This window comes from Rhinoraja longicauda, chromosome 23 (assembly GCF_053455715.1).
Source record: "Rhinoraja longicauda isolate Sanriku21f chromosome 23, sRhiLon1.1, whole genome shotgun sequence".
Classification (NCBI taxonomy): Eukaryota; Metazoa; Chordata; class Chondrichthyes; order Rajiformes; family Arhynchobatidae; genus Rhinoraja; species Rhinoraja longicauda.
In genome coordinates this window covers 11,620,413-11,640,643 of record NC_135975.1, presented here as the reverse complement: position 1 = coordinate 11,640,643, position 20,231 = coordinate 11,620,413, and the positions used below count along the sequence as shown (strand labels likewise).

At 42.6% G+C, this 20,231-nt stretch overlaps 1 protein-coding gene across 3 annotated transcripts; it reads left to right on the top strand.

Moving 5' to 3' along the window:
- The first annotated feature begins 134 nt into the window (after positions 1-134).
- On the top strand, positions 135-19,834 carry rabl2 (RAB, member of RAS oncogene family-like 2). Of its 3 annotated transcripts, none has more exons than XM_078419616.1 (9): positions 135-282; positions 2,377-2,576; positions 4,805-4,834; positions 6,399-6,478; positions 8,683-8,762; positions 10,163-10,274; positions 11,165-11,262; positions 12,993-13,076; positions 16,607-19,834. In XM_078419616.1, exons 2-9 carry the CDS (start codon positions 2,470-2,472, stop codon positions 16,676-16,678), a joined length of 663 nt encoding a protein of 220 aa, XP_078275742.1. In that variant the 5' UTR covers positions 135-282; positions 2,377-2,469; the 3' UTR covers positions 16,679-19,834. The 3 variants fall into 3 exon arrangements, with proteins under 3 accessions (XP_078275742.1, XP_078275741.1, XP_078275740.1); XM_078419615.1 differs by lacking the exon at positions 135-282 and adding an exon at positions 588-1,473 and having other exon boundaries at positions 16,607-19,833; XM_078419614.1 differs by lacking the exon at positions 135-282 and adding an exon at positions 588-2,112 and having other exon boundaries at positions 16,607-19,833.
- Positions 19,835-20,231: the final 397 nt, after the last annotated feature.

Genomic DNA, 20,231 nt, shown 5'->3' with positions numbered 1-20,231 from the left:
TTTTTCCCTTTATTTGTAACATTGTTTTAATCTAATAAATGAAATTGTTGAAAGGAACGTTTTTTTAATTAAAAAAGCTAATTATCTTGATCTTTTCCGCCTTTCCGTTTGTGGTTATCTTGCCGCGGTGACTGGTCTGGGAGATTCATCTTCATTTCCCGGAGGCTTGGCAACCCTGTGTAGAGATGCAAGCTTGTTTTGCTTTAATAAAATCAATCCCTGAGAGAATACGCTGAAATATATATTTTAAAAACTGGCCACAAGTGTAACAACAGCCACCAGGTAAGTGTAACACCAGTCCTTGCAACGCAACGCGCTGCACGCCGGCACTGGGCAGCGGTTTACATTTAAAATCAGCAGCGGGCGGGGGAGGCAGGCGCTGCCCGGACAGCCCCGCCGGGCCTGCGGGGTGCTGCCATCCCAGAATTGTTATCATTTGTTCCCTAATATTTGCTTATAATTTTTACTGTGTGTTTCTCAGTCGCTCTCGTTTATAGATTAATACTGGCAACAGAGTGTCCAGGCGGCGCTCGGACAGCCCCTTGATGGGGCCCTTCCTGGCGTCTGTTGCATAGCTGCAGGAAAACTGCAGGAGAGAGGGAGGGAGGAGAGAGAGAGAGAGAGGGAGAGGTGTGGAAGGAAAGAAGGACTGGAGGGAGAGAAGGAGAAAGAGTGAGGGAGAGGGAGAGAGAGAGGTGTGGAAGGAAAGAAGGTGTGGAGGGAGAGGAGAGAGTGTGGGGAAGGAGAGAGAGAGAAGGATAGAGGAGGGCGAGAAGGATAGTGAGAGGAGGAGAAGGAAGGCAGAGAGAGAGAGAGAGAGAGAGGGCTAAGGATAGAGAAAGTGAAGGGCCAGGCCAGACAGGGGTTGAGTGAGATGGAGAGAGAAATGGGGGTGGAATAGAATGAGTGACGGAGGGGGATACTGAAGGATAAAGGGAGAGAGGGTGAGGGATATAGAGAGTGAGGGATAGAGAGAACAAGGGACAGAGAAAAAAGGATAGAGTGAAGGATGAGGGCAGAGAAGGATTGATTGAGGTGGAGGGGGAAATGGGGAGAGCAAAAAAAAGTGAATGACAGAAGGGGAGAGAGAAAGAGTTCTCAAGGTGAGAAAGACGGAGGAAGAGATAGGGGTGGAAGGGGATAGGAAGAAGAAAGTTAGGAACAGTGAAGGCAGAAATAGGAAAAATAGAAAGATTGAGAGAGAAAAAGAAGTGTGATAAATATATGAGAGGGAGTGAGTGGGGGGAAATCCAAAGCTATTAAGTGATATCAGAGACAAATCTACACCAAAGGAAAGATCAGGAATAAAGATAAAGGGATAGAAATAGAATTAGAGTTGTTATAGGATAAAGCGAGGGAAATAGTTACAGTGAGGGCACAAGGAGAGAGAGAGAGGGTAGATAGAATCAAAGGAAATTACAGGGTTCAGGCTGAGTCAGACATATAGGGATAGAATCTAGTCTGGCTTACCTGGTGAGTTTTGTTTTAATGTATAGTTTCACAGGTGCTGAGAAAGATTGGAAGCTTTGGTGGTGAGAGAGATAGGGAAATAAACATAACTATAACAATTGAGAAAGATTGAGAGAGTGTCGTAAAGAAATATTGAGAGATCTACAGATGGAACCTGCCAGACAAATGGACCAACAGTAGGTTTAGGGGCAGATATATGTAGAAGAAACATAGTAATAGACAGAAACATTTAAAAAAAAACACTAATATACAAGGAAAACATACCCATGAGATAAAGAATAGGATCAGAAAAATATTTAAAACAGAATCAAGGAGCAGAGGCAACTGAAGGTCTGGGATGATGGGTTACATAGGGATAGGATCTACTGTGGCTGCGTCAGTGAAGATATTGATAGTAGGAGTCGCCACATAGTCTCAGACAAAAAGAGTAGACCATTGAACACAGACAAGGACAAAGGAAGGGAGAAACAGGAAGAGAAAACAGAAATACAGATACTGAGGAAAACAATAATTCATTTAGAAATCCTTTGAAAACAGCAGTGGGAAAGAGGGAATGGGCTGGACCTGGACCAAAATAAAAATCTAAAGAAACAGACACAAAGGAACTGAGTCAAAACAGGGACAGAAACAGTCAAGAATTGGGTAAGATTTGTAATGTCGGATACTGTAAATTCAGATTTTGAGATCAGCAATAAAGTGTACTATCAGTTTTTAGAATATACTGTTCATAAATTTACATTAGGCTCAGAATGAAGGCAGACTATATTTGTGAGTTCACAAAAGCAGCAGTGGCATGAAAATACTGGATGAAAGACTGTAAGAGTGGAAGATTTGGCAATGGTTGTTAGCAAATAAGTAGGATCTCTTGGGACTGCGCAGGAGTACTGAAGTCTATAATGTCTGCAGGGCCAGGAGGCAAGCTCAGGGAGCAACCAGTGGAAGAATCAACAGGCGAAGGTCAAGACAAACGCTCAAGTCTGTGTTGTTATCAGAAAGAACATGGCTGCTGAGAACAGTGCTCCACCTGAACTGAACCAGGACAAGTACGATGGCGATGAACACATCAAAATCATCTGTTTAGGAGACAGTGCTGTGGGTAAATCCAAGTAAGTAAAAATGCGCTGGGCACTGGGATTGGGTGAAATGCCTGTGGCTCATCACTGTAAAATACTATATTTCTCTCCTCCCCTCCGAAAAGGGTGGCTAATTGCTATGGAGATGGGATGGAGATCGCATTAGGTGTCAGCCTCCCTCCACTGTCCCTGTCAAATATCTGGGCCCACAAAGGAAGGGATTCTCACTTGGGCAGTACATCAAGTCAAGCCTAATCTGCTCTCAGCAGATGTGCACACTTGGCCTTCCAGAAGAACCTGCCGGATTGTGTTCAGAAGGGGAAGCTATTGTAGATATTTTCCCCATCCTTTTCCAGAGATTATTAAGTGAGGCTGATTTGGGGAGTTGAGCTAACTTCTCTGAATGCCCTCCTGTGACCTCTACCATCCAGAATGAGAGGGGAACAGGCAAACAAGAATACTACCATTTGCAAGTTCTCTTCTGATTTGAATATCAACCTCAGGAGCTGCCAGGCCTAAATTCTGGAATTTCCTACTCAATAACATTATGGGATCGCTTACACAGATGAATTATAACAGTTGAACAAAGGGGAAAACCAACCAACTCCATAATGAAAGTTTAGGGATGGGTGGGGTCATACGGCTTGGAAACAGGCCATTTAACGCACTGGGTCCATGCTGACCATCAAGCACTCATTTACACTAATTCCATTTTATTCTCCTCGTATTCCCATCAACTGCACACAGACTCCACCAGTCACGTACGCACAAGGGGCAGTTAGAGTGGCCGATGAACCAACCAACCAACCCACTAATCTTTGGAATGTGGGAGAAAACCAGAGTACCTGGAGAAAACCCATATAGTTACAGGGAAAAAATGCAAACTCCACAAACAGCACTGGAGGTCAGGACTGAACCCAGATTGCTAGAGCTGTAAGGTTGCCGATCTACCCACTGTGCGACTATACCAGTCACTTTGCAAGTTATAAATGCACAGCTGCCACACAAAATAAATAATGTTAGGACAGTCAAGACTTGTTTGTTGTTTTCTGGCACAGTGCAGATATTACAAACATGGTAGATTTTATCCATAAATTCAAAGTAGGAGTTAATAACAAATGGCAGGTCAATGACATCTTGCATTTACTACATAGAAATAAAACATTTGGCCCACCTGGTTTATATCTCCATATAACCTCCCATTATTTCTGTCTAACCCAATAAACAAAAGCTGCTGTTTCTTTTTCCTCATGCTTGTTTAGATGACATATCTATCAGATGTCAATATATTTGACCTTAAGGCTAAGATCTATGGGAGGCTCAGCAGCCTCTTATCAATTTTGGGAAGAAACAGTATTAGGATTTGATCGACAAGCTGAGTGGGATTATGGAAGAGAGCACTCTGGAATAGGAAGAAAGTGGGAAATAAATTTTTAAAAGCTAGGATTACATTTTTTTAATCGAGCTATCTTGATTGAAGAATGTGATGAAACATTAAAGCAGGAGAATTAAATTTGCTGACTTATGTCTGACTCGTGCACAATTACACAACAGCTCATGACACAAGCTAGCAAGGTCAGAAATATTCAGAGGTAACAGCAGAGTGGGACATGAAATTGGGAAGGAACTGGAAGTCTAAGACACAGATAAAAGAACAGCCATGTACCTGTCCACTTTTAAAGTTAAAAGACGCAACATCAGTTTGATGTATTCAATCTTGAAAGCCAATTTCCATCTCAGTTCAAAAGGAGGCTGAAGAAACCCGGGAGAAAAAATGTTGAATCTTAGGATTCCTAAAGTGGACAAAGTTTGGTTCCCAGATGAAGAATTTTCCAAGAGTGAATTTTGACATTAGGGCAGATTTCCTGTCAACTTTCAGCTCTGGAAATTATAAACTTGCTTCTTCGGATTCGGACCAGCAATGTCCTTCAGCGGGAGGGGGGGGGGAGGGAGGGGAGGGAGGGGAGGGAGGGAGGGAGGGAGGGAGGGAGGGAGGGGAGGGGGGGAGGGAGGGAGGGGAGGGGGGGAGGGAGGGAGGGAGGGAGGGGAGGGGGGGAGGGAGGGAGGGGGGGAGGGAGGGAGGGAGGGAGGGGAGGGAGGGGAGGGAGGGAGGGAGGGAGGGGAGGGGAGGGAGGAGGGGAGGGGAGGGAGGAGGGGAGGAGGGATTGATCCATTGGTAAATTGAGTTCAATGGGGAGTGGAAACTCAGTTCCTCAGTTCCTTGAGACCATGACTTTTTTTTGTTTGCTGTGTATTCGCAGGTTGATGGAAAGATTCCTGATGGATGGATAGTATCCTTTGCAAGGTCTGCATGTGATAACATTTTATTGGCCAAGGATGGGAAGCAAATCCTGTTTCTCTAAGCTCATCAGCTCTGATTTGTGTCATTTTGTATCACCGCATGGAACAGTACAGCACCGGAACAAGACCTTCAGCCCACAATGTCTGTGCCCACATCTGTCCCTACGAGGGAGGAATCCCCTACGATTAGTACCTTACTTCTTCAAGGGTTCCAACCCGAAACGTCACCTACCAATGTTCTCCAAGGATGCTGCCTGGCCCGCTGAGTTACTTCAGCATTGTGTGCCTGTCCGTGGTAAACCAGCATTCACAGTTCCTTGTTCCTACATTCTGCCTGCAGGGAGAGTCTAGGTTGGGTGGGAAGAGACGTGAACCATGGAGCTGCGGAGGGAGCAGTCTCTGCGGAAGGCAGTTGGGGATGGGAAGATGTGACTGGTGGTGGAATCACATTGAAGATGGCAAAATGTCAAAGGATGATATGTTGGATGCAGGAGGCTAGTGGGGAGAAAGGTGAGGAACTCTATCCTTGTTCTGTCTGGGGGGCAGCTGAGTGAGAGCAGGACTGCGGGACACATCTATGACCGCAGGGGAGAAACCACGTTTACTAAAGAAAGAGGACTTCAGCAGATGTTTAGATGGAGAGCAGGGGATAGCGTCTTTGCAAGAGGAATGGTGGAAGGAGGTGTAGTTAGATAACTGGGAATCGGTGGGTTTGTAGTAGACCTCATTCGGCAGTCTGTCCCTCGTCATGGAGAGAAAGGGAGATCAAGAAAGAGGATATCATACAGGACAGACTATTGCCCTATCTGTGATGCCTCTCTCCCCTTTCTTGATCTCCCTGTCTCCATCACCGGACAGACTATCAACTTATATCTGACACCTCTGTTCCCTTTCTTGACCTCTATGTCTCTATTACAGAGGGCAGACTATCGACTGATGTCTACTTTCAGCCTACACACTTCGCTTTTTCTTCCAAAAACAAATTAACTATAAAGATTATTTTTGAACTTGAAACAATTGATAGTGTATTGTCATCTAGCGGTACTATTAAATAGGACTAAACTAAGTGGACCCGTTGGGTTCAAACCTCTCCTGCATTGGTGCAGCACCCTCTCCTCCCTCCCTCCCCTCTCCCCCTCCCCCCTCCCCATTAACTCCTTCCCCTTCCCCTCCCCTCCACTCCATCCCCCTCAACCCTTACCCTCCCCCCTCCCACCCCACCCCACCCCATCCCCCTCAACCCTTACCCTCCCTCCTCCCCACCCCCTCCCTCCACTCCCTCCCTCCTCTCTCCCTAGGAGATAGATTTAAACTTTAAAATGTGAATAACTTAAAAATTATAACACCGATTTCAATGAAACTTCTTCCATTAGCACCAAAGGGACGACAGTGAGTAAGAGGGGCCTAAAATTGTTGCGCTATCGTGTACTATTTTGGCTGTAGTTCAGTCACAAACAAACAAACAAACGAGAGTTTTAGTATATAGATGGGTGTAACATTTAATTGCCAGGGTTTTATTCTTTCAGTTTTTTGTGCCTTAAACCTGTATTGCAGTCGTCCTCAACAGCTGTCCACTTATGCATTGACGTTGTACAAGTACACCACTAAAGTCAATGACAAGACTGTTCTAGTGGGTAAGTGCTAACATTCTTCATTTGCTCTTAATCGTTTGCAACAAACCAAAAACAAAATAAAGGGTGAATTCCAATAGTCTAGCAAAAACCTCTGTCACTAAAGCTGCGTTGGATTTAGATAACCTATCAATGTAGAACAGGACAGCACAGGAACAGGCCCATTGGCCCACGGTGTCTGTGCTGAACATGCTGCCCAGTTAACCTATTCTCGGCCTGCACGTGTTCCATATTCTTTCATTCCCTTCATATCATGTGCCTATCTAAAAGATTCCTACTCACCACTAATGTATTTGATTCCATTACCACTCCTGGCAGTCCATTCTAGGCACCTACCTCTCTCTATGTGTAATAAAAATGCTCTGCACATCTTTAAATTTTCCCCTTCTGTCTTTAAAATGATGTCCTTTGGTCTTTGACATTTCCACCCTGGGAGAAAAGCTCTGACTGTCTAACCTATCTATAAAATAACAATTTTGTATACTTCTCTCAGATCCACCCCCAGCCTCTGCCATTCCAAATACGTCCAACTTCTCGTAGCTAATACCTTTTAATCCAGATGTTATCTTGCTAAACCTCTTCTGCACCCTCTCCAAAGCTTCCACATCCTTCCTGTAATTGAGTGACTAGAACTACACACAATACTTCAATTGCAACCTAAGCAAAGTTTTATCAACTTACAACGTGATTCCTGAATCTTATATTCAATGCCCCAAACGATGAAGGCAAGCATTCCATATGCCTTTTTTACCATTCTCAAATTGGAGGAACAGCACCTCATATTTCGCTTCAGTTGCTTACACCCCAGCGGTATGAACATTGACTTCTCTAACTTCAAATAGCCCTTGCTTTCCCTCTCTCCACCCCTCCCCCTTCCCAGTTCTCTCACCAGTCTTACTGTCTCCGACTACATTCTATCTCTGTCCTGCCCACTCCCCTGACATCAGTCTGAAGAAGGGTCTCGACTTGAAATGTCACCCATTCATTCTCTCCAGAGATGCTGCCTGTCCTGCTGAGTTGCTCCCAACATTTTGTGTTCAATTTAAACCAGCATCTGCAGTTCTTTCCTACACATTATATCCTGCTGTATCCTTGAACAGCCTTCTTCACTATCCGCATCTGCACCAATTGATGTGTCATCTGCAAACTTACTCATTCTCAAATGACCATGTTTTTCATCAACATGGTAATCATTGTCTGTCTGTCAATCCAGGAGTGAAATTACAAATGAGTGCTCCATTCAAATCTTCAACACCCTCCTTCAAAGGCTGTAGGTACTGAGGCTGAATTAAAATGTATCAATGTGAGATTGAGATGCTTGTTTGGTATTAGAAAATGTATCCAAGTTGATCAAACATAACAAGATCTAACAAAATGGCAGAATAGAATTTCTATTGCACCTTTCATGTCTTCTGAATAAACCAATGTGCATCACAGCCAAGCATGCATTTTTGCTTTCTGGTCAATTTAGTCGGGTAGGAAATGTGACTATTTTGCATCTAACAAGATTCTAGACCAGCAGTGATATAAACGAAAAGGTAATCACTTTTAGTGATGCCATTTGAGAAATAAATATTGGTGGGATACCAGGGAAAATCAACAGTAGCAACTAGATGCATTATTACAAAATGGAAAATCTCAAGGCACCAAATAGTATTATTTAAACAAAAATTAAATCTGAGCCAAGTAAATGAGTAAAAGCTTGATCAAAGAGAGAGGGAACTTGAAAATGTTCTGCACTGCTTCAATTAGGTTTGAGAGTTTTTCTACATTCATCACAGAGAACAGTTGTGTCCTTAGTTCAATTACTCTGAGAATATGGCATTTCTGTCAGTCCAAGATATGATGTAGTCACTGAAATGGCAGCATAGGTTCTCAAATCTCTGGGGTCTGGCTTGAACACAATCCCTTTGGCTTAACTGAATTAATTGAATTCCCCCATTGAGCTACACCAGACATGAGAAGAGGTTTGAAGGGATAAATGCCCTGTTGAAGGAGCTTGAAGAAATAAGTATCGATAGCTTCAGAGTCCTTTTGGAGAGCAAAGAGTTTGAGACACGGGGAGAACGTTTACGGTGAAAAGCCAGATAGATTAGCCTTGGTGAGGGTGAAATAAATCTTGTTTACTGTAACTCTTTTATTATTCAAAATGTTAAAATATATTTTGAAAGTGCAAGAGTTGAAACTATGGTTATTTTGTTTCATAGATTTCTGGGACACAGCAGGACAGGAGCGTTTTCAGAGTATGCATCCATCCTATTATCATAAGGCACATGCCTGTATCATGGTGGGTCATTACAGATTCGACTTGAATGCAAAAGCTTATTTCAGTAACTAAGTGTGTTATTTTCACAATGTTTAATGCAGATAAATCCATCGAAATGTTACTGCCAACCCACAAACATCAAATAGATTCTGTTTGCCTGATGAAAGCGTAAACATCTACGCTGGAACTGTTGATCATTAAGGATATCATCGAGTATTACATGTACTGCCTGCTTCAAACATTGAGCCAGCAATAAAAGTTTGCTTGGTTTAATTGGGTTAGATTCAAGCTGCCTTACGCTCAAGGAGAGGCCACCTGGTTTTCAATTAATGTCTTTCCACTGCCATTTTATCCAGTGTCAAATACAGTTCTACCATTTCCATTAACTGTAGTACAGGTCCTCCCTGGGTTATGAACTCCCGGCTTATGGACATCCCTTATATACAAATAAGTCAGACACAAAAAGCTGGAGTAACTCAGCGGGTCAGGCAGCATCTCTGGGGAAAAGAATAGATGACATTTCAGGTCCAGACCCTTCTTCAGACTCTTCAAATGTCTAGTACAACGACTAGGGTGGGGGAGGTACGTACTAGTTTCACTGTCATCATGTTGAGTTTCAGTGCCTGTATAACTAATTATCACCTACCCTACAGCCAACAATGGACCATTATGGGCTCCACCTTTCCTTAATTATCTTTGCTTTTTGTATATCTTCCATTCATTTGTCCTATATCTCTTGTTTCCCTTTCCCCTGTCTCTCAGTCTGAAGAAGGGTCTCGACCCGAAACGTCACCTATTCCTTTTCTCCAGAGATGCTGCCTGATCCACTGAGTTACTACAGCTTTTTGTGTCTGCCTCCGGTTTAAAGCAGCATCTGCAGTTCCTCCCTACAAGTGTTTGGCCAACCAGCAGGATGGATGGCGACAGATTTGCCAGCTGCTGAGGGGCTGCAGGCCTCTTCTGCTGGAATGGGGCATTTGTGCAAGCTTTCTTGCCCCACCCTCTGCTCGAGCCACTACAATCAGGCTGGGTTGAGCAGAGCTGGGAGTGCTGAGCAGACTCACTTGCTCACTCAAAGAATCAGTGAGGCCGGCTGGCGACCGCTCTTCCCAGACCTGCTAGCTCTCCTGTCACATCTGTTTCTGTGCTCCAATCCCATACTCTTTTTGTTCATTTCCGCGTTAAGAATAGTTTGCATTACAAAATGTTCTCCAGAACAAAATCCTGGCATGATCTGGGGACTGGATACATCTACTTTGGGAATATTTAATTGGATTGTGTAGAGGGAGCTTGATGCTGTATCTTATCCTGCTGTACTAATACTCTAAAAGTGTTTGATTGGCGAGAATGAGGAAAGCTTTATGTTGTGGCTGCAAGAGCCCAGAGAAGAAAACTAATTTATTTTATAATTTGGACATTAGGTGTTTGATGTGCAGAGGAAGATAACTTACAAAAATCTGAGTAACTGGTACACTGAACTGAGGGAGTCTCGGCCTGAGATCCCCTGTGTGATTGTCGCAAATAAAATAGACGGTGAGTTCAAATGTTATATATTGGTCAAACTGAAACTCAAGCCCCAGATCCTTTTGACCTGTAATTTCCAGCTGAGGTTTCCAGTAAAGGAGATCATACACTGAATGCTGATGAGAAAGTCCATTTGGTGCATCTATCTTTTGGGAGAGATCTCACAGTTAATCTCATCACTGTAACCAACTGTTGCTTAAATAATTCCAGATATTTATCCCTATTTCCATAAATTGAAGTCAAATTTTACTGTTTCCAGAGGAATTTCCAGAATCAATCCTAAATTTACTTATTCCAGTGCTCATTTGCACTTTGGTTTGTTTAATTTGGTGAAGTCTCGTGGGGCAGCACACTGGCTGCCTTCCAATGCCGGAGACCGTGGTTCGATCCCGACTACGGGTGCTGTTTGCATGGAGTTTATACATTCTCGCTGTGACCACATGGGTTTTCACGGGTGCTCTGGTTTCCTCCCACATCCGAAAGACGTGCAGGTTTTCAGGTTCATTGGCTTTTGTAAATTGTCCCTAGTGGAAAGGATAGAGTTAGTGTGTGGGTGATTGTAGGTCGGGGTGGACTCAGTGGGATGAAGGGCTTGTTTCCGCGCTGTATCTCAAAATGACTCTAGTTTTATTTTCCCCATTGCTCAATGGTGGACCGGGAGTAGGAAAACACGGGCTTATGACTGATGAATGAAGGCATACAGAAAGAGTGCAAGACTGACGGATGGCCGCGGCTGGGTAGAGTGCAAATGATTTTGAGAGTCGAGTTTAAGATTTTGTGTCCGTTTGAGAATCTGTGTCAGATTTCTCAGTCGGAGTGGAGGATTTGTAGAGCTTCTCATTGGCACAGTGATCGCCAGCACACATCGAATGAAACGCACACTGTTTCCTATCTTCCAGCTGACCTGAAAATCACACAGAAAAGCTTCAACTTTGCCACGAAGCATGGGTTGCCCTTTTATTTTGTGTCAGCGGCGGATGGGACCAATGTGGTAAAGGTAGGTGCAACACTATGGGAAAATGCATTGAAGGAAGTCTGGATTCCTAATATGAATAGCGAAGAAAGGACATGATATATTATGAGAACTCAAGAGGTAGAACCGGTATAGTTATTGGTGGTATTCCAAGCCAAAGACTTTGGCAGTAATTGGAAGAAATAGTACAAATGCAAAAAAAGGAGGAAATAGAGAGAAAAGAATGACTTGCATAGAGAACAATTAGAACCCATTCTGAAAACCTGTGCAAAAGAGGTTATTTTAAATTTCCTCTGATTTATTAATCACTCTGGTTTTTGATAAGTTAAAATCTTATCTTCATTTACAAACTTAAGAAATAGAATCTGAAGTAAGCATTTGGCCCACTGAGAGTATTCTGACGTTATGGCCGAACTTACTCAGCAACTCTCTCCCAGGAAAATGAGCCCTACTTTGATCAGTCTTCCTATCAGGTGTATCCTCACATTTCCAGTATCCACATTTCCCAGTGCTCTGGTTTCCACTTTATAACATGGAGATTATGTTAAGGCACAGTAGTCCCAGTGTGATCTAATCAAGGTTCTGATCATTTGTCATGATAGTATAAGAAAATAACTGCAGATGCTGGTACAAATCGAAGGTATTTATTCACAAAATGCTGGAGTAACTCAGCGGGTCAGGCAGCATCTCAGGAGAGAAGGAATGGGTGACGTTTCGGGTCTAGACTCTTCTTCAGTCTGAAGAAGGGTCTCGACCCGAAACGTCACACATTCCTTCTCTCCTGAGATGCTGCCTGACCCGCTGAGTTACTCCTGCATTTTGTGAATAAATACCTTCGATTTGTCATAAGATGGAAGTTTGTCGATTCTATTCCACAAGAAATGATCCTAACACTGTATTTGATTTGCTATGGCCTTATTAACATGAAAGAAATGAAGAATTACTGCAGTAACCACTCAATGCACATAAGAGAAGGGTTGCAGTGGGAACTGGTGGTGATGATGAGAGACTGTCCAAGTACAGAAGAATAAGCTTCCGTTTATTATTTTATAATCTATTGGACCCTTTACCTTCATATATATATAGTGACACAGTGGATTATGTTGTAAATATAAAATATATACTAAATTTATTTGAACAAATTGTACACTTATTAAGTTAAAAATTTATTTTAGAAAAGGAAATCCAAGGATGCAGAGGTGGGATGGAAGCAGGTCATGAGCATGGGGGAAGTTTGTGTGGAATGGCTTCTATGCTATATAATTACCAGCGTGGACTGGCTGGAATAGAATATTTTGATCCTATACTGAAGATTCCATGTAATTCCTAGACTGAACAGAACAATGAGTGTCAGCCTAGATTTATTGTGCTCGGGTCACTTGGTGGGGTGATCAAAGCAACGATTTTATGACCCAAGGTGCAAAAGTGCTATTGCAGAACCACAACTGAAATTGAATACGTAACTGAGGGAATTTTATTACTGAGGATGAAATGTTAACCTAATGTTCTGCCTACCATCTTTAATGTGTGTCAAAGACCTCATGGCAGTACTTGGAGAAGAAAGGATATTTTTCTGGTATTTATCCTGAATCAATGTCACTTTTCCAAATGAAAGTAATCTGGTCATTCTGTCTTGTCTGCGAGATTGTGATGTGTGCAAAATGGCTGTCACGTTTTCTGCAGTGATTGTGCTTCAGAGGTCCTTGAGAAATGCACTACAGATATGCAAATTATCTTTCTTGTTCCTTCTGTAGCTTTTTCGTGACACAATAAAACTGGCAATGTCGTACAAGCAGAACTCGAGTGATTTCATGGATGAAGTTATGCGGGAGCTAGAGGTAAGCCTTCATTTACTAAACCATGAACTGGATGCAGTGGGACTGAAATTGTCAGTGTAATTATTATAATTCTTTCAGCCTTGAAAATTAATCGGAATGGCATTAAGGCCTCTTGTCAGGTTCCCTGGTTTCCCATTTTCCTTTTTGTAGGCTAAGATCCAGTGTTTCTTTCAGCTACATCACCTTCTTTTACTATCCCTCCCTATTGTAATGAGCATCCGCCTACATCTCACCATCGCCCTACCAAGCTCCTATTTCAACCACTCTTACCCTGTATCGTAGAACATAGAGCAGTACACCACAGCGACAGCCCCTTCGGCCCACAATCTGGAATTGCACATCACCCCATGACTGCCACCCACTGACCAGCTTGCAGTATTGCTGCTGTACTCAATGCAGCAAGCTTCATCCTCTTATATCCTCCACTCTCCCATACCACCAACCTTGCTACACCCTAATTCATCATTCCTTCTTCGTGTAATGGTGAATGACAATTCCAGCTGCTCTTCTGACTGTTCCAGATCACTGTCTTCTAATTTTTTTTCAGTTTGATGGAGGAAAATATCAATCACTAATCTAATTTACTGAGAGAATGCATCTAATTGTGAGCTTGTTGAGGCATAGGATAGATGCCAGAGTTTGAGATTAACTACTCTGTATTTACTGTTCTGTTCCATCACCTGCAACAGTTGTGTGCTGTATATATTGTTAATTGGAGTAGTTTCACAGATTTAGGAAGCCCAACCAATAAATTGGAGCTGAATTTTCCACGCTCCCTCTGCTGATGATTACTTTCCAATAAATCCCCTGGTCATCTTTTTCACATAGTCCCTCCTTCCTCCCAACCTCACATCTCCCCCACCCTTCAAACTGGCTGACTTAAATCCCTTGCTGCCCTAGCCATATACCTTGCTCACCCATCCCATGGCTGACAGCCTCTCTATAACCTTTTCTTGGATGTGTGTGTGTGTGTGTATGTGCCTGGGCTCGTGTATGTATGTGTATGCGTGTTTTCATTTATGTGTTCACACATGTGTGAGCTCATGCAAGTGTGTATGTATTTCCCCTCTCATATCACCTTTGTTTCAGCTGTGTTGTCTCTTGATGTACCTCACATATCATCTTTCATTAGTTGCAATCTGAGGTCACTCATTACTCCCATGACCAATCTGATAAATGGAGTGCTCTTCTGAATATGTCTTAAGTTAAAAGCTTCGACAATGCATACTCTTGGGCCTTTTGGAGTAGCTTGGCTATTGTTTCTTTGTTGGTTTTATCCAATGGAGCGCGGTGGTAAGCATTATTACAGAACCCAATTGATTAGGCAAGTTTCTGTTCTTTACTGTTGTTATCTAATGACAGATGCCAAAAAAATTCTCAGAGTCAACCCATCTCCGAGTCAACCCATGTGGTTGCAATAGGTGAGATCCCATTCTATCCTCCTGTATGTAGACAGCATTTCCTTTGTATTGGCCCCCATGAAACACCTCACAAATGATTATCAACTGCAATCATTCATTTTTATGAGGATTGCCAGATGAGCCATCTGCCATCCAGTTGCAGGTACTGACAGATTTATATTATATTGTTATGCAGAGTATAGAGTAGAATCAGCTTGACCAGGCTTCTGCTATCCATCATCTGACTTTCATTTGCCCAGACTTTGATCCAGTACCATTGATTTGCAATACTGGTATGAAATCAGCAGGTGGCAATGGTATGCTTTTGTGAGCTGGCCAAGATCTGCGGCCAACATTTCACTGCATTGGGAGCAGCTGTGAAAAGAAACTCAATTAATGCTGAAGCACAAACCATATGTGGCTCTGTACTCTGCCTTCTGCAAGCTTCTCCTCGAGGACATTGACAACTCTTTGATAGGTCATTGTCCACGGGATGACATTTCAACCAAGATTGATCCAAATGTACGTCAGCATTAATGTTTGTGACATGCATGCTTGTAAATGGGCAATGAGCTTTCAACACACTCTCCCAGAATCTCAATCACTGAAGTAGGATCCCTGGCTGATTTTCTTCTTTCATTTGACAGGTCCAGGAACATCAAGTGAATTAATTAAGTGACTTACCCTGGCTTCAACTACTTCAGATGCTTAAAACCTGACAATAAAAATCAAAAGGCTGTGGATGCTGGAAATCTGAAATAAAAGCAAAAATGCAAGAAACACTCAACATGTTCTGTAGCACCTCCCTCTCTATCCTTCCCACCTCTTAAGGCAGCAATTCTTCTGACTGTAACAGCATTGTGCTTGCAGTACTTCAAACATAGCAGCTCCCTAATCTCTAAGGAATTTGTGTCCAGTCTCCCAGAAACTCATTCCAGTCTCAGAGAACATGTTTCCACTGTTCCAGTCTCAGAGGAACCTGTTCCCTCCGTTCCAGTCTCCCAGGAACTTGTTCCTTCTGCTTTAGTGGACCAGATTTATTTCCCTCTGTTTCAATCAACCAGTATTCCATTCCTTTTCCTGTTATCCTGGAATTAATTTCTCCTTTTCTAGTATCTCAAGATTCCATTGCTTTTCTTTCCTTCTCTAAGGATTCCAGTTTTTCTCCAGGGTAATAGTCCTGGATTTTTTTTCTGTGGCCTTCAATTTCATTCATTTTTGGCATGCTTCCCCTACCGTTTCAGTAGTCAATAAATAGCAACATTCTTACTGCCAACATGAAGTCCTTCTGCTAATATTGACCAGGCTCTGCTTTCCATGACTTTTCTTCACAATGTTAATGGTTTAACTTCTCTTCACACCTTGGCTGCAGACAAGGGTTCCTTCTGCTAAATCTACTCACACTGTAGTAATCAGGAGCTTCTATGATGGTACATCCCCAACCCATGACCTCCATCATTCAGAAGGGCAGGTGTATTGAAGCACCACCATCTCCACGTTTTCTTCCAGCCATGCACCATCCTGACTTGGAAATAGATCTTCATTATATTTCCATTTCTCCATTGTCATTGGTCAAAATGTTGCTCAATGGAATGAGTTTGGCATGGATTCAAGAAATTAGCTTGGATTGAATTGTGACTGGAGGATTCAAGTAGCGTAATGGGGTCGGTTGAGGTTTGAAACAAGGGTCTGGAGAAAGCTGGGTATGAGAAGTATAAGAAAATAACTGCAGATGCTGGTACAAATCGATTTATTCACAAAATGCTGGAGTAACTCAGCAGGTCAGGCAGCATCTCGGGAGAGAAGGAATGGGTGACGTTTCGGGTCTGAAGAAGGGTCTCGACCCGAAACGTCGCCCATTCCTTCTCTCCCGAGATGCTGCCTGACCTGCTGAGTTACTCCAGCATTTTGTGAATAAGCTGGGTATGAGGATTAGTTTGCTACTATTACATAGTTATGATGAAATGCTGGAGCAGTGAGATCAGTATAGATTGTTGAAGGACTATGAGGAGATCGTGCAGTGGTGGGCTATGATTCTGTGACTTGAGCAGCACTGAGGAGGAGGATGTATGTATGCTTAGCGTGTTATCTATAACTGGGCTTATGCTGTCTTGTTCCTCTCTCCACCAGAACTTTGATCTTGAAGCAAACAAGGAGACCAGGGATGACGAGTCAAAAGAGGACCAATCTGAATCGCCATAACGGTATTTGTAAAAGGGAGAAGCCTCGGAGCAGAGTCTTGGACAAGCTCTGTTCTACTGTGCAAGATGTGACTTGGCTCTCCCCTTTCATCCTTAATGCACAACTACATAGACTGAATAAGGAAGTTACTTCATAGCTCGTCTGAAATACAAGGCTGACATTGGATTGGATTTCTGATTTGAGGAGGACATCTACTTCCCTGACCTCTTTGTAGCTGCTCAGTCTGTTCAGCAATTTGAAAAAGGAAGCTGATAAAGAAAGCACTGAAATTGTCCCCACACACCAAAATTATGAAGTGGGTACAAATGGAATGATCACAGTGTGTATCTCTGAAATTTATTTACAATGACATTTCTTTTCTCACACCAACAGATGAAGTTGAGCATCATTTAACGTCGCGTCACTATCTTTGTACCCTGTTTGTGTATTATTTTAGTGAACGTGACTGTGCACGTGACAATTGATTTTATGCTGCTGTCTATTGTGGACCTCTCGGTGGCTTTGTAATAGTTAATTGAACTGCTTTCATTCACACTGTATAGAAAATTGTGGCCATGTGCACCTGATATCAGTGAATCCATTCCTTGAGACAGACCAGGAAGATAAATACATGTAGATGAGGAAGTATTGTGCAGTCCCCCAGGCATTGAATAGGGACATGAAACGCGTGGTATATATTACTGGAGGTCCTGGCCACTTTTCACGGTTCAGCTCTGCCAAGACTGAATTCAGGACTTGCAATTAGCCTCAGTGCCCTTGCACTGTAGAGGGTGAAAGAAACCAGGGTGTTTATTCACAGATTTCCTGACAAGGAACACCGTGTGCAGTTTATCTGGAAAGTGCAGACTCAGTTTGGAATGCCTGCATCACATGGTGGAATAGTCAATGCATACTCTGCCTCAAGCTTCTCTGGACGAGTATTAGAAATAAGGTAATGACTATCAATCTTTATTCTGTTCCATCACGATGGCTGAGAGGATTCAAAAGAGCATGGTCCAAGTAGTTGGTATGTTTGCATTGTAGTTTGGAATTGGTATTGCTTATTTCTGCATACTGTAAATCAGCTTGATATAGCATTTATTATAAAATGATTGCTCTCTGAAGTTTATTCCTTGTGCGAGAAAGCATTTATACAGCAATGACTTGAATGTTGTTACAGTGAGCAGCTTGGCCTCTGAGTCTCTACTGGTACTCAGCCTAGGCAGCAATATGACTTGCCAGAACTCTGTGTTCCCTTCATCAAATAAGAAAATCCACAAAGCTTCAGATCCATGTATCTTATCTGTGATGGTTGAATTGGCTACTAGATTTGCTGAAAATTAGGAATACTGCAGATGGTAGAAATCTGAAAAAGAATACTGGAAACACTCATCAGACCAGGCAACATTTGTGGAAAAAGAAACAGAATAACTAGGAAAGAGAGTAATAAACAAGTTACTTTTAAATTGCAGAATGTTGGGTGTGATGGAAGAGACTAAAAGAGAATATCACTGATAGGGTGAGACCACATTATAAGCTGCTGATTATAATGTTACCTGGTTGATAGGTTAATGAGGAATACTGGGGTAAAAATAACATGAACAAAGGAACATAATAGCCGTGAAATGCAAAGCTGAAGGAAATGCCCAGAAGGTTCAGGCCACGCTATTAAAGTGAGAAAACTCAAGCCAACATTAGAAATGGATGACTTGCAGCAGAACTGGTGAGTACTGATCCAAACAGGAAAACCGAGAAATTGTTTAGTTTGTCATTGAATCTGGAAAGCTACAACATGCCCAGGCAGAAGATGAGGTGCATTCTTCGAGCCTCATCATAACAGTGCAAAAGGCCGCAGCAGACAGGTCAGTTTGGGAATGAGGTGGAGAATGAAAGTGGGAAACAATTGGAAGCTAAGTTCATCCCTGCAAACCTAGTACAAGTGCTGCTCTAAGTGCTGAGGATCACATCGAGAGGAACAACTTGGGTAGGACTGGAGAGAGTGTCTGCACACTTTACCCCAGAAGGAATGTTTACCGACAGCAGAAAGTGAAGCAAACAATATTGAAGAATTGTGCATCCTATACATCATCCGATTATCAGATAGATTTTGGACAAAAAACTCACCCACTGACTTCACTACACAGGATCTTTGAACTGATTTTGCTCATACATTGAAACATTGGGAGTAGAAGGCTCAGGCTTTCTTCGGTCTGGTTTTTACAGCCCTTTAGACAAATGGCCTTCGGTTGAGTCCTTGACTGGCTGATAGACACAATGAAATGCAAGGCCCTTTTGGCTTTCTATATGAGATGGGCTGCTTTCTACAGAAGATGAATCAGTGGCTTGTGTCTTTGATTTGACACTAAGAAAAGGCCTTGTCCAAAGAACAAGTATGACCTACTGAGTATGGCCAGAGAAAGTTAAAGAAGTATATCCATATTCTAGCGTAATTGCTCTCTAATGGCAGAGTGCTAAACTTATTCAGCCAGACAGCTATCGGCTTTCACGTGATTGCTTCTTTGTTAGTCTTCAGAGAGCCCTGTATCTTGATCATCAGAAACCAACAACATGTTTGGCTGGACAGTCTAAAATGATTTGTATCATTTGAGCTTTGGTATCATTGTGCAAGTGTTAATGATTATATAGATGTCAACAGAACCTTTCTGACCTTGTGTTTTTGTAGACCTTCCCCTTGAAAATGTGAGCTTTGCTCTTTATCCTGTTTGGATTGGTTGCTTTGTAGGCCCTGATCCAGAGTTTCATCTTTGTGCTCAAGTGTAATTTTTTAAAAACTTTATTGCCAGACAATTTCAGTTAACATGAGTAGTGTATCTGCCGAATCAGTAACTGTCTTGATTAAGGCAATTTTGCGGAGAAATAAATGTGTTTACGGAAAACCTAAAGTTGGAATATTGTGCAAGTGTTCTGCATTTACCTTTGCATCTACAAAGGGAACAATGAAGTAAATTAAATATTGACTCTCACTCATTTAAGTAATTTGAAGAACTCTGGTGGCATCACAGCTTGTTTTGGTTTTCAGCTTGCTTTGTAGCACTGCCCAAGACCGCAAGAAATTGCAGAGAGTTGTAGATGTAGCCCAATCAATTCTTGCCTTCTAATGCCAAGACTCTCCAGCTACGTAATGCAAGTTTCTCAGATCTAAACACAAAATGCTGGAGGAATTCAATGGGTCAGGCAGCTTCTGTGGAGGGAATGGACAGACAATGTTTCAGGTCAGAACACAGAAGGGTCCCGACCAGGAACATTGTCCATTTATTCCACCAATGCTGCCTGACCCGCTGAGTTCCTCCAGCACTTGGTGTTTTTGCTCAAGATTCCAGCATCTGCACATTCATGTCTCTCCATGTTTCTTGGGATCTATGCTGTCACGCTTGTTTTCTGTTTAAATTGGATCTCTCATCCTCCTACACTCCAGGGAAAACAGAGCCAGCCAATCTATTCTTTTTAATTGAAGTCCTCCCTCCAGGCAACATGCTTGTGATTCGTTTTGCACCCTCTCTAGCTTATCACATCTTTCCCGCAATGTGGGAATCAGAACTGCATGCTTTACTTC